Source organism: Crocodylus siamensis, chromosome 4 (assembly GCF_052110815.1).
Source record: "Crocodylus siamensis isolate JL-2025a chromosome 4, ASM5211081v1, whole genome shotgun sequence".
Lineage (NCBI taxonomy): Eukaryota > Metazoa > Chordata > Crocodylia > Crocodylidae > Crocodylus > Crocodylus siamensis.
In genome coordinates, this window is record NC_143398.1 from 141741096 (window position 1) to 141764796 (window position 23701).

The 23701-nt window shown below is 49.5% G+C and overlaps 1 protein-coding gene across 2 annotated transcripts; it reads right to left on the reverse strand.

The window, feature by feature from the left end:
- Positions 1-3158: 3158 nt before the first annotated feature.
- Positions 3159-23501, reverse strand: MFAP5 (microfibril associated protein 5). Of its 2 annotated transcripts, XM_090043977.1 has the most exons (10): positions 22332-23501; positions 21858-21920; positions 17485-17541; positions 14314-14349; positions 13165-13200; positions 12242-12271; positions 12065-12100; positions 10813-10900; positions 5867-5940; positions 3159-4466 (listed from the first exon to the last, which is right to left on the reverse strand). In XM_090043977.1, coding segments are annotated over exons 1-10 (543 nt in total). In that variant the 5' UTR covers positions 22333-23501; the 3' UTR covers positions 3159-4344. The 2 variants fall into 2 exon arrangements, with proteins under 2 accessions (XP_089900103.1, XP_089900104.1); XM_090043978.1 differs by lacking the exon at positions 13165-13200 and having other exon boundaries at positions 22332-23496.
- Between the last annotated feature and the right edge of the window lie 200 nt (positions 23502-23701).

Below are 23701 nucleotides of genomic sequence, written 5' to 3' on the forward strand. Positions count from 1 at the left end.
GTGCAGTTTCCCACTGGCAAAGCTGGGGGAGTCAAGCTATGTTGGAACTCCAGGGCGAGCTACGCGTAGGTGGAAAGCAGTAGAGAGGACCTCGACTTCAGGAGGGCTGACTTTGACAAGCTCAGGAGACTTGTAAGTGAGGCCATAAGGGACCACGACCCCAAGGGGAGGGGAGTCCAGGAAGAGAGGTTGCTCCTCAAGGGAGTGATCCTAGACGCACAAGCTAAGGCTATTCCATCTCGGAGGAAAGGCAGCAAGAGGGCACAGCAGCCCCCTTGGCTCAACAAGGAACTAGCAGTCCCCCTGTGTCTAAAAGGACAGATCTACAAAGGATGGAGGATGGGATCCACCTTCAAGGAGGAATATACTGTACTGATCCGGACCTGCAGGGAGCAAACCAGGAAAGCCAAGGCTGTGACAGAACTCCAACTGGCTATAAGTATCCAGGATAATAAAAAGTCCCTTTTTAGATATGTGGGGAGCCAGAGGAAATGCAAGGGCATCACTGGACCCCTGCTAAACCAGAAACGAGAACTGATGACCAATGCCCAGGAAAAACCCAACTTACTAAATACGTACTTTGTGTCATACTTTCACAAGTCCCATGGGACACCCTGGCACATTACAGGACAGGGACACCTGAACAAGGGTGTTTCCTTGCCCTCCATCAATGCTGACCTCATGGAGGAACACCTTGAGAGGCTGGACACCTTCAAGTCCACTGGCACTGACAGCTTACACCCCAGGGTACTCAAGGAGCTGGCAAGAATCATAGCCCAGCCCCTGGCACAGATCTTTGAAAACTCCTGGTGCTCTGGTGAAGTGCCTGAAGACTGGAAGAAGGCCAATGTGGTGCCAATCTTCAAGAAAGGGAGGAAAGTGGATCCGGCAAACTACAGGCCCATCAGCATCACCTCTATCCTGGGGAAGGTCTTAGAAAAGATTATCAAAGAGGCCAGCATATACAGGCTAGCTGATGGCAACACCCTGAGGGATAGTCAGCACGGGTTTGTTGCAGGTAGGTCATGCTTGACCAATCTTATCTCCTTTTATGACTAGGTGACCTATCACCTGGACAAGGGGGAGGAGTTTGAGGTCATATATCTTGACTTTAAAAAAGCCTTCGATCTGGTATCCCATGATCACCTCTTGGCAAAACTGGTCAGCTGTGGCCTTGGGTCCACCACGATCCCCTGGCTGGGGAATTGGCTCCATGGTTGGACCCAGAGGGTGGTGATTGATGGAAGTTAATCGTTGTGGTGCCCTGTGGCCAGTGGGGTCCCTCAAGGCTCTGTCCTTGGGCCTATATTATTCAACATCTTCACTGATGATGTGGACATTGGTGTCAAAAACGGACTGGCCAAGTTTGCCGATGATACCAAACTCTGGGGTAAAGCATCCACACCTGAGGACAGGAGGGTGATACAGGCAGACCTTGACAAACTCATGAAATGGGTGGATGAGAACCTGATGGTGTTTAACACTGAAAAATGCAAGGTTCTCCACCTTGGGAGGAAAAACCTGCAGCATCCTTATAGGCTTGGCAGTGCTACGCTGACTAGCACTACGGACAAGAGGGACTTGGGGGTCAGGATTGACCACAAGATGAACATGAGCCTTCAATGTGATGCTGCAGTTAGTGAAGTGAGCAAAACCATAGCATCCATAGATGCTTCTCAAGCAAATCCCAGGACATCATTCTCCCATTGTACTCGGACTTGGTGAGGCCACAGCTGGAGTACTGTGTCCAGTTTTGGGCTCCACAATTCAAAAAGGATGTGGAGAAGCTTGAGAGAGTGCAGAGAAGAGCCACACGCATGATCAGGGTTCAGGAAAACAGACCTTATGACGAGAGGCTGAGAGCTATGGGACTCTTCAGCCTGGAAAAGCGCAGGTTCAGGGGTGATCTGATGACCACCTACAAGTTTATCAGGGGTGCTCACCAGGATCTGGGAGAACGATTGTTCACCAGAGCACCCCAAAGGATGATGAGGTCGAACAGTTATAAAATCCTGCAAAACCGTTTCAGGCTGGACATACGGAAGAACTTCTTTACTGTCTGAGTCCCCAAGGTGTAGAATAGACTGCCACCAGAGGTAGTTCAAGCACCTACTTTGAACGCCTTCAAGAGAAACCTGGATGTTTTTCTTGCTGGGATCCTATGACCCCAGCTGACTTCCTGCGCCTGGGGCAGGGGGCTGGACTTGATGATCTTCCAAGGTCCGTTCCAGCTCTAATGTCTATGAAATCTATGAAGTCTATGAAAAGAGCAGTAGCATTGGCCAAGCACTGCTCTACGCCTGTCCCATGACAAGATTTACTCCCCTCGCCAGCCCATTCTCCTCCTCTTCCCCTCATTTTTCTCTCAGCCATTTCTGGAATAAAAATGTCAGAGACAGAACAAAGGAGGGGGCGTGACAGAGAGTGAGCAAGAGATACACAAGGAGAAGGGGAAATAGGAATCCTGGTGTTCTTCAGGGCAGAAGAGGAGATCCCAGCTGGCATCAATGCCAGCAGAAAAAAGCCATGGCTTCCTTCCAGCAATGGCTTTACTAGTGACACTGGCTCCCTCTGCAGGGCAAAATGTTGCAGCTGCTACATGGAAGGAATGAGATGCCACAATTCATAACCTAGCAGTTTTACCTTGGGGTTTGTTAGTCAGTGGCATCCAGTGACCTCAGGGGAAGGATGAGCAAATTCAGCTGGCTTGCAGGAGGTGGGTATCTGCCCTCTGGCCCCAAATCACACCCTGTTATTCCAGCTTGAAAACAAATCAGCTAAGAGCTCTGGGACACCTGTTTAATTGTTGTTCTGCCACTTCTCACTGTGCACAACCCAACCTCAGGAGAACCAGGGCTGGCTGGAACTGTGCTTATATGCACTCTCCTGACAGCCATCTGGAATGGCTCAGAGACCTCTGCTCAGACTGTGAAAGGGTGCGTAACACCCCCTCCCTTTCTTCAGCTGGACTATGGGACATCCTCATCAGCAAGGTACAGTACATTCTTGATGAATGGGTTTCTCCGAGCTGCAGAAAGGAAGGGTCTGCAGGGCAGGACTGAGGGGTATGGGCAGAGCTGTGTGTAGAACCCAGGACAAGCTGTAGGTCAGGATCAGATAAAATGAAAGCCAGAGACAAATAAATCCACACACGAGAGTTGCTAAGAATAACAGGAAATAAAGTTTTCTTTTAATGGTTTTTTGCGTGCAGTATATGGACTCTAGTGTTCAGACAGTGTCTCCCAGGGGACTCCTTTCACTACAGATTCAAGCAGCAGAATAGGTTCCCAACTCACTTCTTCAGACTGTGTTGAGTCCTAGATTTCTATATGCTGGACAGCACCTATGTGATATATTTCTGTACCTATATACGTTTACATTTGGTTCTATATGCAGAGTGGAGACTTGGTCTCATTCGATTTCCAAGAGCTCCTTCTAATATCTGATTTCCACCCCACCCTCCTTTGCTTGTGCTAGAACCTCTACAAGACACTGATCCTTTACCACAGGAGTCAGTGGGAAAGTTGCCATTGACTCAAATGGAAAGCCAGATCAATTCTTACAGGCCCTCTCCTCCCAGAGAGAAAGGCTGCACTCTCCATAGGAAAATTATGCCTGTGTATAGGCTGGCGCTCCACCCCCTTTTACACCTTAGAACATTCCTCTGCAGAGTGGCTCTTACTAGAGAAATTCAGCCCCTGTACATCCTGCCCCTATATAGGCCAAATCAGCCAGCACATAGGGTATCTTCCCCTATATGGGAGGTGCTACAGCTTCTCCCTGTAGGTAGCAGGTATCTGAGTGTTTTTTTTATAGAGCAGTTTTGCCTTTAAACAGCAGAGATCTGCCCTTCTCTGGCTATCTGCCCCCTACATTGTGTTGCTTGGGCCCCATGGATCAGAGCACTGTGCCCATCAAGGAGAATTGCGTTCAGTACAGCAGGGGTTGTAATGCAAGAGTGAACTGAGGGCCTCATGAGAGCAAAGCAGTTTTCCCTGGTCATTGGAAAATACACCCAAAAATGGAGAGGCACAGCTGGAGCAGGAGAAGTGCAGTTAATAAGGACCTCTGGGGAATGAGCAGCTCACAGCTTGCGAGATCAAGCGTGGAATGAGAGGTGTGAGGATCCAGCTCTCTCCACATCTGACCTGAGAAGTGATGGCAGCCACCACCTGTGGCCAGCAGGGAGGAGACTCCATGTGGCAGCACCTGGAGAGGAGGGTGGGGGCTGCCGTTGCAGCAGGCCAGGGAGCTTCTTTTGGGAGTATGCAGTGGACGGTCTGGGTGGGGCAATGGCATCTCTTCCTTCCTCCCTACCCTCCTCTCTCCCCCAGCAGTGATGGCTCAAACAGCATTGAGCTTCCGCAGTTGCTGGTCCTGGGGCAGGTGACAGGGAGGGCCCAGGGGCCGGCCAGAACGGCGGAGGCGTCGTGGTGGGAGACCAGCCAGCTGGCGGCAGAGCTCCTCTGAGGACAGAACAGACACACACATAGATCAAGTTAGGGCCTCAGCATGAAAATCAGAAGACCTACAGATCTGCATTGCTCATATGCACAGGTCTGGGTCAGAAAGAGATAGGGAGTAGACCCCAAAGCCTTCATCTAAAGCTCATTCCGCCATCAATACATGCTGATATTGCCAGGAGCCTAGTCAGAGTAAAGACTGGGATAAAACCATGGGCTAGGTTCTGGGAAAGCTATGGGCTCCTCTTTTACCCTCAGAGAGGTTTAGGTAGATTTATCCAGCTTGCTCTGAAGTAAGAACTTGCCCAGAATTTAAACAATCCGATCTCTTATTTATGGGAACACCATGGAAATTCTGGGTAAAGAGCCTTTAAAATCTATTGCAAGAACTTGCTCAAATGTATTATATTTGGCTCTTGACCTGCTAATATGGCAGTGGTGATGACAAGTCCCCAGGGTAGATAAGACCTGGACCCATGGCTGGATTTTGCAGCTGCTTCCTATCTTTGTAAGAGATCAAACCAAGCCCTGGGACCTGAACTGTCAGCAGAGAAGGGTCTACAATCCTTGAGGCCTGGCCTGCAGCAGACTCAGTAGTCAGACTCAGATTCCAGCTCCAGAGGGTTGCCTGGAGCAGCCAAGTTGATGAAAACATGGTGCGATAGCCCAGGGCAGCTTGACAGGTGACAGGACGCCTGGAAGCAGATGCTGGATGTAGGGCCAGGATGGGGGAGGGCCTGTCAGTCATATGCTTCTAGATTGGAAATGTGCTCAAGAACAGTGACTTGAGAGGATTAGACTGTATCCAAGGGACAGATTGTCACTGGGGTGGTGGGGAACAAAGGGAAAGGCATGATTGTACAAAAAGGCCATTGCAGCAGGTCCCTCTCTGCTGGCAGGGCAGTCTAGGCTACTGGGATGGAGTCCCAAGATCAGAGGACAGGAGTGGGGTCCACCAAACAGTTACCTGGTAAGGAGCTAAGGTCAGTGGGCAGGTGAAAGGACTGGTAGGAGGGCTGGAAGCTGAGTCCCAGGCTGCGTGAAGGCCAGCTTCCCCCACAACAACATCACAGAACCCTCTGGATCACCCAATTAGAAATGTCCCTGGCAGACTCTATTCCAGGGGTGGGCAATTATTTGGGCTGGAGACCACTTGAGGAGTTAGGATGAGTTGTTGTGGGTGGGTGGTATGGGCCTCACCAGATGCTGATCCTCACCTGCCCTACGGCCCCATCCCATCTGCCCAGCTGAACATGCCCTGTCTCCAGGGGGTCCCAGGCAGGTCTCCCATGGTGCGTATTTTGACAACTCCTGTTCTATTCAGTGGCTCATATGCAGCAGAGCAGACAGGAATAAGGCGATTCCCCCTCCACAGAGACCTCTGCCTCACCCCAACCTCTCACCTTGCATGACTTCATTCTCTTTGCAGATGATACGAGAGCACACTTCCTTGTTGATCATGTATATGCGCCGCATGCTGTGGGGTTGCCAGAGACATCAGGAATGGGAGGGAGAGCAGATGGGACAACAAACAGGGAAATCATCATCACTCACAGGGCAAATGCAGATTCCAGTAGTCAAGCCCTTAGAAGGCAAAGCCCCCATTGGTGTCAGCAGTTATTTGGGGCCAATTCTAAATTGGGCCAAAGGGCAGTTGCCCAGGCAGGCAATCCAGATTGGCAGGTATAACAGGGAACCCTTACCCTGTTAAAAAAAAAAGTGGAATGGCCCTTCAAGGGAAGATTTTGGTGAACCAGCCAAAGGCAGCCAGCAAGACTGGAGTTAATTAAAAGCCCTGGGGGTGGGTCAGCTGACAGGGCACCTGACCAAAGGTGGGCAGGGCTTGGAGCTCAGCCAAGCAGGGAGTCTACCTTTGCAAGCTAGGGGATGAGGGGTTTTATGCTAGGCTCACTGCAGAGCTGCTCCAAGGGCTACCAGCACAATACTGGTCCCTTACGGAGGTCCTGCTGCAAGATAGCAGGCTATCATGGTCATTTGCTATACCTAGAGTAGGTTAAATTTATTTTAAAGCTGGTGTGCTTTCTCCCTTTGAATTCAACTGTGGTTTGTGGAAAGGAATAAGAGATGGTTTTGGAGAAAGGGAGGAGGTTCAAGGACCCTGAGTGGAGAGGTTAGTCGGGAAAACCCCTGACTCAACACCAATGGTGGATATTGGTGCCCTTCTGAAAGACAAACATTTTCAAGTGGAACAAAGCCAAGAGGAGGGATTTCAGCATGTGTTCTGTTAGCACTTGGCCCAGTGTAATGGGGAGGTGTTACATCCAGACTTGATGGAGGCAACCCTGAGAGTCAATGTTTGAGATGACCTCCTTTATAGGATGGGGGGCAGGAATAGTAGAGGAGGTGGAACAGCTACTGGTGTCGTCATGGTATGTAAGGGTCTTACTAAAAGTTGTACACAAGGTGACCATGGAAGGATATCTTGGGAAAGATGAAATGGACTAGAATTCAGGAGAGACTTTTATTGGCCAGGGTTGCTTTAGTAAAACACTATTGTACCTCATGCCCCATGTGCCAGAAGGCAGTGCCCAGCTACCTGTCCAGGGCACCTTTGGTTCCCTTCCTGCTGATTTGAGACACCTTTGAACAGGTGGCCATGGACACTGTGGGCCCACTACCAAAGAGTAGTACAGAGTACCAGCATATTTTAAATATCATGGACTATGTGACCTAGTACCCATGTGGACCTTGTCCGCACTGAAGGCAGCAGAAGAATTTATTGAAACTGTTTTCTTGGGTAGGACTCCCCCGAGAACTACTGACAGACCAGGGAACCAATTGCCTGTCCCATGTATTTTAGGGGTAAGTAAAATACTAGGAATTAAGCACCTGAAAACCTCAGTACAGTATACCACCCTCAAATTGACTGGTTGGCTGAATAGTTTAATCACACCCTGAAAGGTATGTTAAAAACTGTGACAGAACCCCCCCGTAAATAGGATCAGATGTTACCCTCTCCTGCTGCTTGCAATGCAGGAGGCACCCCTTTGAGTTTTTACCCTTTGAGTTATATGGGTGATGGGCTTTGCGGGGGTGGGGGGAGCCCTGGATCGGAAGACCAGTGGTATAGGAGCAGAAATCCTGTACAGTATGTAATTCAGCCAAAAGAGAGGCTCTGAAGTTAGCTCGGAACCGCCCTGCAGTCTTCCTGGTCAGGAGTTCCTCATCCCTTGGCTTGAAAGGCTGGATTCCCTGGCTTGGCTGAGCTCCAGGCTCATTCCACTCAAGCCCTGTCCATCTTTGATCAGGTGCCCTGTCAGAAGCGGCACAGAAGGAGGCCCTAAACAATCTCAGAGGGGTCCAAGAGGGGCAAATGGCCACCTATGTTCAAGAAGCCCGGATGAGGCACTTCCAAGTTGGAGACCAGATACTAGTCTCGTTTCCTGACCAAGATCCAAAGTTGCTCATATCCAACTTTGCAGAGTGAGTGGTATCTTGACAGAGCTCACATGAGTCAGAGCCCCAGTCAAGGTGAGATGGACCCCAGAGGCAGAAAGTGCCTTCTAAGAAATAGAGGGTGCTCTGTCAGTCTCCTCTTTTGTATACACCAGATTTTAATAAACCATTTTTGCTACAAATAGATGCACTAAATGTGGCTATTGGCACAGTCTTAATGCAGAGAGACACGAAGAACTCTCAGTGGTATACATACGTGGGAAACTACAGCCTCAAGACTTATGCCACAATAGCGAAAGAATGTTTGGCAATTTTAAGTGGGTGATAGAAATGCTCAGATATTATTTGTTAGGTTGCCAGTTCACACTAATTGCAGACCATACCCTGTTACATTGGCGCCACAATATGAAGACTAACAATACAAGATTGATGAGGTTGACCCTCAGTCTACAACCATATTATTTCTCAGTAGAACATCCACAGGGGACTTGGAATGTGGGCGCCAACTTCTTCTCATGGAGATATGGGTCAGAGGAGGATTTAAAAAGGAGTTTAACCCCCCCAGGGAAGGGGGGGTTTCTAATGCAGACCCCTTACCTTGTTACAGAAAAACAAAATGGCCCCTTTAAGCAAAGGTTTTTTTTGTGAACTGACAAGATCAGCTGGCAAGGCTGGGGTTAATAAACAGCCCCGGGGTGGGTCAGTTGACAGGGCGCCTGATCAAAGGTGGGCCTGGCTTGAGCCACATGTATACTGGGAGTTCAGCCTTGCAAGCCAGGGGATGAGTAACTTCTGGCCAGGAAGACGGGGTGACATGCTAGGCAGACTTCAGAGCTGCTCTAAGGACTGCCAGCAGAATACTGGTTCCTTATGAAGGAATACAACCCTGGGTAAGGGCCTTGCTGCAAGACAGTGGACTATTGTGGTCATTTGCTATACCTAAAGCAGGTTAAGTTTGTTACAGCTGGTGTGCTTTCTCCCTTTGAGTTCAACTGGTGGTTTGTGGAAAAGACTAAGGGGCAGTTTTGAAGGTCCCATTAGTGCCTAGTAGGCCTGTGCCTGGAAGGGGTGGAGGTGGGGGCCAAGGCAGCAGCGAGAGCCAAAATGGGCTCAGTGCCTGAGAGGGTCTAAGACAGGGCCAGGAACCCGAAGCCTGCCAAGGACAGAACCAGTGCCTGCAAAGGGTAGAAACCAGGGAGCCCATGCCCACAAGGGTTGAGAACTGGGGCCAAGGGCCCAAAGCCTGAAGAGGGCTAAGCCAGATCCCAGTAGTTTGAGACTTGGACTGGAGCCTAGAAGCTGGACTGAATAGAGTGGATTTGAGCTAAGTCAGCCACAAGGGAAAAGGGGGAGAAGCCAAGTGGGCCAAGGTCCTAACAAGGGAGACTGTCTGGACAGGCATCTGCAAGGCATGGGAATGGTGTTAGGAGGTGGTTTGGAGCCATGTAATAAGCTCCTAAGGCAATGGGTACCTTGGCACATACAGGCCAGGAAGGCCCAACTACAGACAGACTGGATTTGGGTTAGTGGCGCCTGGTAGGGGATCCACTGGTGAAAGAAGAATGAGGACTGTTTCTAGGATGAAAAGGCATCTTCCCTTTCCTAATTTAACGATTACATCAAGGCATGGCAGGGGGGAAGGTACCAAACTGATACCAACAGCAGCATGGAGATCTCTGCAAATTTCAACATCCACAGGCAGTACTTACACTGCTTGTTGGCTGTGCTGTAGCCTACTGGTTATAGCTCATACTCGGGTGGGGGGAGATAGGAGTTCAAGACCTGTTTCCACCTGAGGAGCTTAAGCCCATTTGTCACCTTTTACAGTGAATGGGTCCTTATCAACCTACTGTGAAAGTGCTGAGCGCATCTTCCTGGGAAGGAAGAAACAGTTTTTTTATCACTACTGCCAGAACTGCTTGTGTATCCTCTGTTGGACAGTCACTTACTAAAGTACAGAAATAGCCTTGCAGCAGGGATCAGCATCCAGGACTGTCCCCTCCTGGGTGATAACCATGTTACAATCAGGTTCCCTCTCACATGGTCTCTTTCTGACCCCATGAATCTTGCACTTCTGGTTGCCCTGCCCAGTGGCCTAGCTTCAAGAGCAGAAATGAAGGGGGCCCTCACACAGTTGATCCTGTAGGCTGGGGGTTATGGTGCTCTCCTAGGAGTTGGGGGGATGTAGTGTTGGGTCCCCTCAGGCTGAGAAGGACCTAAAACAAGAACTCTCCTTTATGGGGGTGTGCTCTGACTACTAGGCAATGGTGCCAAAAGTGGGCCCTGCCACCACCACTCATGTGCAAGAAAGAAAGCTGCTTTGAGCACTGTGCTCTGCAGGAGCAAGGCTGCTGGCAGCGGTAACCGGGCATTATGCATGCTCTTTGGATACCTAATGGACTAAGGGGCAGGCAGAGGCTAGCTGCAAGCTGAGTTTCAGCAGAGAGTAGCCAGTCTAGACACCAGGGTGCTTGGTCTGGATCACTTACAAGTGACTGTAGCAGCCTCAGGCTATACCTGATGGGAACTCTTCAGGACAAAAGGGAGATGCCTCCTAAATGTAGGTGCCTTGGTGGTTTTGTGGCTGTCGAAGCAAGGTCAATCTGTGTCACTTTTTGTGACTCAGGCTCCTCAGCTCCACCTAAGTCCTGCTTAGGCATCTATAATTACAATTTGGTTCTGGGCCTGGCCTTTGGGGCTTCATGTAGTCTTCATGGCCCAAGAGATAAAATAATAATTAACAACAGGGAATGCTTCACCACTTCCAGGAGGGTACGAATATTAAATTATGCTTCATTAACTAGTAACCTCAACAGGGCACCGTTAGGTCTCACTCCTCCAACTGCTCACACAAGAGGGCAGAACCAGGCTGGTGGCCCCAAGGGGATCTGAAGCTAACTTGTTTTTTATTTGTGGGTTGCAGACTTCTTACCTGGTCACACACAGGTAACTGATACATTGTTTCACAGGCTTGTGAACAGAGTACAGGCGTGTGCATGGAAACTGCTCCTCCCGGCATTCTGGAAACACATACAAACACAGATGCAAACTGTTGCCAAAGGCAGCTGTGGTCAGTCTGAAGTGAATACAGGGTCCCCAAGAACTGGACACCAGCCATCAATTCAGTTTGCAAAGACCTTGTAACTTGGGCTGCATCAAAATTACTGTTTATGTCAGCGCTCCACAAAGTTTTGGAGCTGTGGGCTCTATCAAACTGGCTCACGTCCCAGGTGTCTGCTGCTACCATTTCTCACCACCACTTAGCAGCACTGGTGTGCAAACTCCCTTTCTGCTTGGCCAAAGCAGCCCCAGTATGTAAATACCTCCCCACACCACTGGACTGCTATGCAGTGCCAGCATGCAAAGCCCTCCCAGCTGCAGCATCACGTATGTGCAACCCTCTTCTCTACTCCTTGATCCCTGGCTATGGCGCAGCTGCCTTATGCATAGCAATCATCTCTACCTTCCACTGCAGCGTAAGATGGGCCATGGTGCAGCATGGACAAAGTCACCTGACTCTGTGCGCCAGATCCATATCTGGCCCACAGCCTAGGTGACGAAAGGTTGCATACCCAGCTCCCTGATACCTATGAGAGACTGGGGTTCTTTAGAGAGGGACATTTTTATTCCTCCAGGATCCCCATGGAGAAGCAAGGGAACATTGTTGACTCTGGGGAACTGAGCTTGACTAAACCGGTGGAATTTCCTGATGCAGGATTGACACTACCCAGGGAGTGGAGAATGATTCAGAATGGACATACTGTACGAATAATTTTAGAAATAAAATTTTCTGGCATGTTACTTAAAATGCAAGTTTGTAGAGGGCATGAAGTCACAGTGCTTCAGGACACAAACCAACTACTTGTCCCTTGAGGTGAGGAAGAAAATCCCCCTCACTCTATACCATAACTCTGTTCTGGTCTGATCCAGTCTGAGAGTTAGTAGCTTCCCTTTGATTTAGGGCTGGATGGGATTTGATGCCAGACAGCTGAAAGGCTCCATGTCATATATTTGAGGCCCCAGGCCAGTCACAACCCCTGACTTGAGGCCTAAGATTAAATTAATTCATTAACAAGGGATTGCCTCCCCCCACCCCACATCCCCTTAACCCCAGGACTGGACAGAAGGAGGCAATAAATGAACAGAAGGGGCCAATCAGAGGCAAGCAGAAAAACAAAACCTACCTTGTACCCCTGTCACACTGTCAGTGTCAGCCAGAACTAGAAAAAGACAAAGGATTTGCAGAGTTTGGCTCTCTGCCATAGTTCCCCCACACCAAGGATCTGCCAGGGGCCCTGCACATCAAGGAGGGCAGCAGGCAGGAGGGGCCAAGGAGGCACAAATAACAAAACTGAACATACCTTGCGGCTTTGTTGGGGTCTCAAAGTCAGCTTGAAATAGAAAATAAGACATTTGCATAGTTATGGGTTATTTGCCATCAGTCCCAAAGAAAAAGTGAGCAGAAGGGAATCTCAAGTAGGGTAGCCTTCAAACCAAGGGGCAGCACTACCTCTGACCGTGCAGCATCCCAGTAATGTCCTATGGTACTGGCCCTGGTATTTCCCAAGTACAGAGCAAAGGTTGGTTAATGCTCCTTCAAAACTTGGGGCACCTTGGACCCTGATAAAACAGTACCTTGTGGAGTCTGCCTCAGGTATTCACTCAGAGACGCATCAAAAGGGAGCTCAAATGCCTTGTGAGAGATGGCTTGCCATAAGTACTGCTATGAGAGCTGAGGTCATCTTATTCCCCTGCCCTGGTGTCAAACAGCCACCAGTGCTGTCAACAGCCAGGGCCACAGACCAACGGTGAGCACAAGGAGAGGAGAATCTCTGGGGCACGATTCACAACCAGGGTGCTGTGAGATCCTTTTGGGGGTGCCACAGGGTGCTGTGGAACATTAGCACCGTTAAGTATGCAAAAAAATCTATGCATGATTCGCAAGACAAACTTAGAGATTTTCATTGGAATCTAGTGTCAAAACCATTCTACCCTGCTTTGGTCCCTCTGAGTTTTTGGCAACAGAGTAATTGCTCTATTATTTTTCTGTGGTCAACAAGTGAGTGAAAGCTAAGAGTTGGCATTTTCTGAGAGGTGCCTTGAGACCAACAAGGTTGAAAACCACGGCTTTAGGGAGCTGCAGAAGGAGCAAGGGGCTGAGCCTGGCAAAGGGAGACTCTGAGCATGGGGAGGAGGGGAAAGCTGGGTGTCTTGCAGCTGGGATGGGATGAGAAGTCAGAGGAGGCCCTGAGCTGCCCTGCTTTAATCAGAAGAGTGAACTCACCAGGACTAACTGTCGGAGATGCTGGATACAACCCAGCTGGAAAAGGAAAGACAGTTCTGCTTTAAGCCTTTGCTCCCCTACAGAGCTGGCCGCAGCCGGATGGTAGGGCCCCAGGCCAATCCAGTGGATTCACATACTCTGTGTCCCTCCCTTCTCCCACCAGTTCTCTAGGGGCTGGCCTTGGCAGTGCATGCTGCCCACCTCACCCAGCCAGTGTTGATCCAGCTTCACCCCACATCCCTCTGTGTTACTCATTCTTCGGTCCCCACCTATGAAGTTTTTCCTCCAGGAATTCATGTCTCTGTCTCCTCCCTGGCTGCTAATCACAGCCTCCCATGTCTTTTTTTTTTAATTTTGTGTCTTGGGACAAATCATCCAAATCAGTTCTGAATTCTGTTGACTGAGCAGAGCTCAATCATTCAGATCTATGTAGTGCTACCACCAGCAAGTATCCTCCCTCCCAGACTCTTCTGGGGCTTCACATACTCCAAAATTCAAGGCAGGCATCCTACATGCAAGCCCCAAACCCAGAGGCCTTGGAGTTCAGGTGTCTTCTAGTCTTACTTGCCTCTAGCCAAAAGGCTGAAGGAGCAACATAGAGGGAAAGCCTGAGAGTAATTCCCCATCACCATAAATTGCATAGCCTATATATCCTCGCATTTGGAGGCATTTGTAGACTCTCACAGGGGTCAGCCTGCCTGCAGTGCCTCACACTGTCCTTGCTGTACCCCAAAGTGGCCGCTAGTTGTCAGCAAACGCACACTAGTAATCTGTGTCACCACAGCCCACATGCCAGCGAGTCCTGCCAAATCCTGCCTCTGTTGTGCTGCCCTTCTTCCCTGCAGTGGTCCCCTGCTCAAACTTCACTTTTAATTGCTCCCTATCTCACCCTCCCCCAGGAGGTCAGGATGTCCTGTGTACATTGTCTAGATCAAGCACCAAATGGCATCCCCCCAGGAAACCACCCCAAACACCTCCTCCTTGTGAGGAACACAGTGAGAGCAGCGATCCAGAGCTGCAATGTAATGTGCCTCTATGGAGGCACTGAGGGGAAAGGAGGCTCTGAAGGGTCATACAGCTGGGAACAACACCAAGCCAGGAATAAGAGGCTCTGAACCCTCCCTGCTTTGCTCAAAGAGATGAACTCACTAGGTCTTGCAGTGGAGGGTCCTTGCTCATCTGCCTCTGGAAAAAAGAGAGAAAGCTGTAAATGATCCTGTTAGTCTCCTACTGAGTTAGCTAAGGCAGGCCCTTAAGAGAGTGCTAATGACTCAGTAAAGACTTGTGGTGTATCATTGCCCAGTCTCAATGACTGGGCTGGCATCTCCTAGTCTAGTGGTTCTCAACCTTTTTTGTACCTGGACCCATTTGTAAATGTTGATGGCCAGTCTTAACCCAGTGCCCCTCACTCCCAACCCACTGCCGCCAGGCTCCAGCTCCCCAGTGTGTGGGGCGGGGAGTGGGTGTATGTGACTTTGCGGGGGAGAGACAAGCAGCCCCTTGCAGGCTGGAACTCTGCCAGCCTGCAAGGGGAAATACACAATTTCCCACATTTTTGACCTTTAAAGGAGAATCCATTTTTAAAGTTTGCTTATCTATTTTTAATGTTTGTTCATGACCCTTTCATATATTCTTGTGGCCCACTTTTGGGCTGCAACCCCACTGGTTGAGAAATGCTAGGGTACATGCTGCACTCTTAGGTGCAAAACTGCACTGAACTCTGGACCCAGCTACCAACTTCCCAGCTTTGGGCTATCTTGGGTGGCCAGATTGCAGACAACCTCAGGTTCAGGAGCCCATGCTGCTGCATGCCCTTGAGAGTCAGACAGGGGACTGCTCCCTAGCCTAGGTTGTTAGCCACTGGAATTCCCCTCTAGAACAAAACAGATTGCCAGGCAAGGAGCAACAAGTGGCAGCAAAGTACCATCACTTCTTTGCTCTACCCTATGGGTTTTCAACCTTTTTGCATCAGTGTACCCCCAGCGGCCAGACATGGAGCAGTGTACCCCTGGTGGCTAGACATGGACTGGGGAGGGGGGGTGACCGGACATGGAACCGAGGCTGGGCAGGGGACACAGCTGGATGTGCGCAGGATAGTGCGTGGTGACACTCTGTCCCCACCCACCCAAGCATACCCCCTTGGGCTATCTCAGGTACCCCTGCTCTACCCAAAATTTTCACAGCCCTGTTACAGAACAGTTTCACAGTTTCACAGCCCTGTATCAGCCAAGCAGCCTCCAAGGCAGCCCCAGGCACACTGTATTGCAGGAATGGGGCAGATGGCTGAGGGGAAGGCATGGTCATGGAGCTCCCTGTGTTTCCACAGCACTGTACAAGCACAACTTCAGGTATTCTCTTGCCTCTTTTGGCAGGTATGTCCCTATCATCATCCTACTGTAAGTATGGGGAAACTGAGGCATAGAGCTATATGATGACTTGCCCAAAACTCCAGGGTGAGTCAGTAGCCAAGCCAGGGACAGGCTCTGGGTCTCCATAGTTCAGCGTGATTCCACCACTAGTTCATTCTGTCCCCAGCAACATGTCCCTGCTCTGCACAATTGGGTTTCACTGAAGCAACAGTTTGGTTCCCCTCACTTCTAGATTTTAGAGAGTGACTCAGATCTATCAACACCCTGCCCAGCTGCACCTCTGACTGCACCCTCCTAGCCTTGCCCCTCCAGGCCATGTCTGTCTCCTGAAGTTTCTACCTCCTTCTCTGAGATCTGGCCTTTGGTTTGTGCCTACTCACCTACAGCTATTGTCCAGCTCACCTCCGGTCACCTCTTCTTTAGCTCTCTGACAGGCCTGTCACCCCTCTCCCATCCATTCAGACTCCAGCCACAAAGGGCATGATATGCCATCTTTACTACACCTTCCCCCTTTTCGGATCCCTCCTGTGGTTCCTGAATCAAATCAGAATCATGTCCTTGCCATTACAGGCCTGTCAAAGTGCTCCCTTATCCTCTGTAAATGCCTTTTGTCTCTTCCTGCATTCTTTTAGTTGTCCAGGACACCAGCCTCACCACCCTTTTTAGGCACCTCTCTCCATCTTGCATTTCTGTAACTTCTTCTAGGCCACCCCATCCACCAGGAACTTCCTTCCTCAATTAATCCATAAAACTGTTACCTTTTCCTCTCCTGAGTTCCTGTTTGGCACTCACTTCCACCGTCACAAACTGTCAGATGACAGTCACTACTCATGCAGGGATTTAAAATAATGAAAAGGTTAAAGATCAGACAGAGCCTGGGCAAACCCATCAGGCTGGTGTGTTTAGGACAGTAGCTTCCAACCTTAGGTTGCGACCCAAATCAAGGTTGTGGGAGGTCTGCCCCTCCTGCCTGTGGGGCTGCTGCCCCCTGCAAGCCCAGCCCAGCCCAGCCCAGCCCAGGCATAACTGAGTCGGTGGGGGGGGGGGTCGTGACCCGGATTTGGGGTCACAGCAAAAAAAAGTTGGGGAGCCACTGGTTTAGGGCATGTCAAGTTCTGTAGCCAATGCACACATGTGAGTGATGGGGCCAGCATCACGTTTGGCAGCCTTGGGCTTCCCAGCCCAAATGGGCAGGTGCTAATTTACAGCTGAGTCAGTGGAGGGTGGCCCCCAGCATGAGGCTCAAATTCACACTTCTGGGTTGGTAGCATGGCATTTTACCTGCTCATCCATCACATCTCATATCATAATACACCTGGTGACTCCGAACAGACTAGTTGCACACAGAGCCAGTCCATGTAACTGCTATTGCTGCAGCACCTATGTCTTTCCTACCCTCTTCCCTCTATTTATGACACAGGTTTGTGGTGTCTGTAAGCGTTTTAGGCAAGGACTGTCTCTTACCCCATGCATGTACAGCACCTAGCACATAGGAACAATGATCTCAATGTCCATGTAATTAAAAATAGCAGCCCTGTTTGGAGTGGATCCTAGAAGCTGTATGATGCTGTGGAGCCAAGCTTCATGGCAGCTGAGGCCAGGAAATAGAATGCCATTTGCAGAGAGCAAGAATATTGACCAAGACACTGGGACCAAAGAACCTATTCCTGCATGAAGATCCCTGGGGTTTAACCCCTGTTATAAGCTTCACCCAAAAGGAAGCACCTCTGATACCGAAGGGCCTCCTACGAGCATGAAGGAGTACTAGGGTGCTTCCCACTGAGCAGCCAGCACCCAGATTCTCCAATGCTCGGGACCAGCCAGGCCCAATCTCTAATGAGACTGCAGCTTGACTGTGTGTAATTACAATGCATCTCCCTCCACCACATGACCCACACACTCCTGTATGTGCGTGCACACCATTTAGGGCAGACCAGACAGCAAGACTTACTGACTGTTGGGAGTGTTGGTTCTGTATCTTGTCCATTGACTACTTGTGGAAACCAGTCTGCAAGAGAAGAGGGGACAGGGCAGAGGTCAGAGTACAGGATTTGCATAGGCTAGAACACTTTTTTTTTAACATTTTTCATTTGCAGACCCCTAACATTTTTTTGCAAAGAGGTGCAAATTTGTAAATTTTGCAAATTTTGAATGGTGGTGCAGACCCCTTTGAATTGTAAGGAGGATATTCAAATACTTTTGATTGATCATAGTCATCTTTCACAGACCCCTTAAACATAGTCTGCAGACCCTCAAGGATATGTGGACCGCAGGTTGAAGACCACCGGGCTAGAAACATTTATGAAATACTTGGAGCTGGTGTATGGTGTATGTGAGGCCACTGCCCTCTACTGGAGGGGAGGAGAACCACTCAACTCTACCGATTATTGTTTGTTCTTCCCAGATTCTTGGAGTGAACAGATCTGGACACTGCTCCTGCTGAACCTGTGAACATCTGAGGTGGCAGTGTGGCCTGGAGGGACACTACCAAGCACTCCCCAGCCACATGGGCCTAGTGGCATGCTCCAAACCTGGAAATATAGTGGTGAGGCTGCTTCAGGAGGCATCTCCAGCAGCCAGTCTCAAACACTGGACATCGAGGGCTTGTGAGTGGCTGCAGAGGGATGTCCCATCTTCTCCAGCTGAATTTCAGGTGGGACTAGCATGGGGTTGCCCTAGCTGGGGCCACTGCTACCACTGTAGCACTGCGCCTGACAGGGACTCTTGAGGAGAAGCCATATACTCCTTTGTGGTTGGGCTTGTTCACAGATTCTGAATTTCTCCAGCACCCATCTGAGGACTTGGTTGCATTTTACAAACATTAACAAATTGCATGCCACAGCCCTCTCTTAGGCAGGTCAGGATCAAGCTACAGAAGAGGCAGTAAGGTATAGGCAGAGGATGTGACTTCCCAAGCCACAGAACAAGCCATTAGCTGTTCAGGCAAATGCAGTCTGCAGGTGGCTAGCCTTTCCCTCTGTGTAGGGACTCCCATGGTCCCACTTACCCCCTCCCTTGGCATATTGCATAGTGAGAATGACAGAGGCTGACTGTGCATCCAGTGACACAGACATGGAACTGAAATAGAGTTAGCCTCATTGCTTTTCAGAATGGAAAGGGTGAGATTGGTACTGCCTCAGGCAGTCAGAAATGGGAAAATATTTTCTTCTTAGTATAGGAAGAAGAACATGTCTGCATCACTGCTCTGGGAAAAGGACTCAGTTGGCAGGAAAAGGCTGGGAAGAGTTGCAGTAGCCCACTGTAGAGGGTGCCCTGATGATCCTGTCTTTGCCTTTGGCCTGTCTGGCCTGCCTCTAGCTAGCAACTGGGGGCTTTGCATGTGTGAGGACTACAGAACTAGGTCTGTAAAACCCTCTTTAAGTCCCAATACAATAGCAGTTATTTGTATCTTGCAAGGAAACACTTGTAGCCTGGCCACAGCTCTACTCAACAGCATTACAGGGCACCTACACGTGTGCCTGACACCTCTGATGCATGCTGCAGCCTCGATGAATCAACTTTTCTGAAGCATGCTAATTAGCACACTCCAGCAGACTTGGCATCTCATGTATTCAGTGTCCCTGAACTTCAAAATTGCATCTTTAACTAAAGCTCGTCAAACAAAATTTAGTTAAAGCACCCCCAGTATCCCTTTTGAAGCATGGGACACTGAATACACAAGAGCAGCTCCTGAAAGCCACTTCAATTAAAGCTTCCCCTTCCCCCCACATGTAAAGACCCTGTACAGAGTCCAAATATTCCATTTCATTTCCTAGTCTGTCCCTGTGTCCATGGAAGAACTGGGGTTGTAGCCTTTCTGCTTTCTTTGTGATGTGAAAGGAAGACCTGAATCTCTTAATGTTTTTATATTTTTTGTTGTTGTCTTTTTTTAAATTTTGCTTATTTTTCATTAAGAATTCAGGACTTTTCTCACCTGTTCTTCCAAAAGACCCTAAGGAGGGGTGTCAAACATCTGGCCTGGAGAGGTAGGTCATCCACCCCACAGGGCTTCTAAAAGGCAGAACCACTCACCTCTACAGGCCAGATTTGGCTAAAGAGCTTGTTGCCATGGGTGCCAGGGCCCCTGTAAGGGTGGTGTTAATCCCTGCTGTTCCAGCACAGCTCCAGAACCCAGGGAGTCACTTGACGCGTTCCCTCCCCACCTTATTCTTTGCTTAAAATGGAGATTTTAGTCACCCCAAAATCAGCACTAGAGGAAAGTGTGGTGTGGGGAGGGGAATGGCAGCAATGTTAACTCTTTGGTTCTGGAGCTGCCTCGTAACAGTAGCTCTGGCAGCTTCAGGGATTACTGTCCATGGGTCCTCCAGCCTGCAAGAAGCCCTGTTATCTAGGTCTGATCCAGAAGAAGCCCCACAGTCACAATCTAGTCCACAGGACCCAATAAGTCTGATGGCCTGGCTCTAAGGACATCTGGTCTGGATGTAAAATCACTGAGACCCCTGAGCAACTGAGAAGGGTAGGGACTTTGTATTAGGCTATTTAAATCCCTTTAGTTTGGGATGCATAAGGCTAACAAAATGTTAGGAGCACATTGTTAAATCTGTTCTCAGTTCCAGAAGGCTCCTACTTGAATTCTCTAGATCTCCAACTAGCCCTTTAGCAAATCAGATCATTGCTTGGAACTCCATAGTCATTTGCAGGTAAAATACCCCCAAAAACCCAAAAATAAAAACCAAGCAGGAATAATCCCTTTCCTAACTCCTTTATGTACCACAAAAAAAGAAAAAAAGAAATAACCTTTTCCCCTTCCTATTTCTTAAACCACCACCCTTAAGAGCAACATCTCTGTGCTATGGATGCCTCTCCTCCCTGCACTGTGGCCACAAGCTTTGTGTCTTCTGTGGAGCCTGCTTATGGGACAAAGCACTATTTGGAGTAGGAACAGGACTGAGGTGCATCCAAGATCCACAAGTGTAATAGGGAAATTCTCCTCTGAAGGTCACCCTCTCAACACAAGCTGGGTACTCATGATGAGTGAGGAAAGGAGATCAGAAAGTAATAGATGTGGATGCAGCTGATGGTCTTCCCCCTACCTCCCCTTCCATATCCAGTCCCTGGTTTTCTCCACCCTAGATGCAGCTCCCTCTTTTATAATGGAATTGTCCCTTGGTCTCTGCTCCAATCTCACCAGTTAACTCTGCTCTTTGTGGCTGCCTTCTCCAAATTTGGTTTCTTCTGCAGATGTTAATCCTCCTTCAATTTATCACACAGGATAAGCCAGCACAGATACAAAGTCACCAGAAAAGAGGGCTGAAAAACTAGGCTTAATTGACCAATAAAACTAGGAACTCAGCAGCTGGGAATTGGGAATGATGAGGAAGAAGCTTTGGAGGCTGAAGAATGGCAGGCATGTCACTGTTGTGAGAACAAGTTGCATGGACCATCTAGAGATGCTCTGCAGACTAGATCCAAGACGCTGCCATAGGCAGCACCTGGCAGGCACTGGTTACCAATGTCTCTGCTGCACTGTCAACTCCCATGGAGCATGCAGCATGCTCACCACAAAGCACATATTGCAGCTGACCCCCTCCCTAAACACTGGCTCTGGACTCCAAGGGGCAGGGATGGATTCATGTGCAGTCCTAGAGGGCCTGGGCCCATGACCCCCTGCAGCAGAAGACCCTACTGATGGAGCTCCCACCACTGCTGTTTTTCTACAGATGCAGCTCAGTCTGTTGGCTGCTGGATGATTTGTGCTATCATCGCCATACAGAGAGGGGGGCAATGCCAGCCCAGTCTTGCAGGGGGTGCTTCGTACTGGCTATTTTCTACTGTGGGTGGTGATCAATGCAATCTTCTTTGGGCCCCATACTTCTTGGGCCCACGGCCCCAAGAATTCTTAATCCATCCCTGCCAAGGGGCACCTGTCCATATGAGAGGAAAACTAAGCCCATGTTATCAAGAGGGGCTCTCCACTGATTCATCTCTGCGGGCCCCTCTACCAATTTCTATGCCTCCCACCTGGTGGGCAGAGTGGTAGCTACTTGGCAAAGTGGCCCTATCTTGCCTCCTGGCATCTCCCCACTGCTTACTCCTTGGACCTTATGAGGAAGGGAGAACACTGGCCCTGCTCACTGCTTTCCAGGCTGCACTGCCTCACAATCCCTCCTCCCTTCCCTCTCCTCTTCTGCACTCTTCCCTTTTCCTCCCCTTCACTTTCCTTTGGAGGGTGTGGGTCTTCTCTTGTCCCACACAAGAGAAGGAGTGTGCGGCAGTGGTCCCTGGGGAGTTTCCAAGGAGCAAGGAAAGCGGAAAGAGCCCTGAAGTCACTTCCGGGGCCAGGGGGGATGGAGGGACACTCACCACCTGGGGGCACAGAAAGAGCTAGGATGCACAGCAGCACACGGGCTCCCAGGGTCATCATCACTGCAGAGCAGAGGAAAAAGAAATCCAATGAAAGTCAAGCACAAGCCATAGGGAGGTCTATACCCGGCAGCATGGACACTTTTCTCACCCACTGACCACCTCAAACATGTGTGCCTTCTCATCCTCCCTCCCTCCAGCTATCTCCCACTATCTCTGCCTTCTCACATCCTCAGCTGCTGCCCAGGCACTTGAGATTGGACAGAGTGCTCTGTTTACCTTCTTTCTTTATCCTTCATCCTCCTTTCCTCTCTTTGTTTCTCTCCCACTTCTCTCTCTCTCTCCTAACCAGCCATCTAACCTTTCTCTTTTTCTTGCCTATACTGTTATTTTATTAACAGGAGCCAAGAAAAAAGTTCTTCATCATAACCCCCCCTCAAAAAACCAAACCAACCCAAAAACAAAAAAACTTACTTGCTGGGCTAGCAAGGAAAGGGATGGGATCCCTGTCACTGAGTGCTGTCCACTGCCTCTGCTCCCTTCAGCTGCAGACGTTGTCTCTTCCTGCTTTGGCTGGTCCCCCATTTGGCCAGAGTGTAAGTCATAGGCAGCCACTCCCAGAAAACGTTCCACTGTTAGTTGTCTTCAAAATACAATTTTGAAGAAAAGTGGAGCCAAAGAGTAGGACTTGGTGTCATAATGCAGATGGAATGAGGGGGGAGCGAGCCGAAGAGGCCCACACCCTCATTCCAGAGTTTATTAGGATCCAGAGGGAGCCAGCTCCTCCCGCTCCCTCTGGACAGTCCAGCACTGGGCCGGGTTTCCAGTGCCTGTGTCAGACCCTTGTGTCCTGTTCCATGCTGCCCTCCAGTACAGACGTCCTTTCCTCCCTGCCTTTCCCTCCCTCTGGCCCTCCTCTCGCTGCTCAGCTCTCCTTGCTGAGCTGCCTGCTCTTATCCATCTCCTCCATGTGCCTCTCTCACTGCCTGCCTATTGCTCTCTCGTATGTCAGAGGACTGCAAAGTACTCACCTGGATTTTCCTGACTGCAATTTAAATGTTATGTAAAAACTCCAAATTGCATAGAGATCCCAACGGTCATTCTCACCTGGCTGAAGGGGAACAGCCTTCCTGCAACCCACTAATATACCATTCTGTCCTAATTCTGGATTTAAAACCATAGATGAAGCTTAGAGCATTGGTTGCAACAATGTCCCAGGCTTTGCCTGGTCTCAGGTAAAGAGAAACATCGGGGATCTGCGTTCTAATTAAACTACCTGCATTACACTCAGAGATGATTACCCTGCTGATTACTGGTCTAAAACCAGTGACACAGTCATGGGTGAACCAGGCAGCTACCTGAGGCCCAGACAGAAAGGGGCCTGAAAATAGTATTTTTTTTTCATTGTCTGATTATTATTATCATTATCTCTAGCAAAGGAGGGCCCAAAACTAAAAGTTCACCCAGGGCCACCGGGAGTCTCGGTACAGTGCTGCCTAAAACATATCCCTGTAGAAGCATGCATCTATCACCATTTCTCTATTTTCCTGTTGCGATCTCACTCTTTTTTCTTCCACTTGCCTTTCCCCTTTCTGAACATATTTCTTCCCTTCTTTCTACAAACTTTTTTAAGGTCTGATTTCATGCCTTTCCCTCCTCCTTCTTCCTCCTTTTTCTCCTTCCCTCATCTTTTCATGCCTGAATATCTCCACATGTAATATTTATTTCCACCACCTGGGGACCTAGGTGTATCATCCTTTAAGCTCAGCTTGTTGAGTGAGAGGGTGAATTATATTCACCCCCATTGGTATCTCCCAGGATTTCTGCTTCCAAGGACCCTGGCT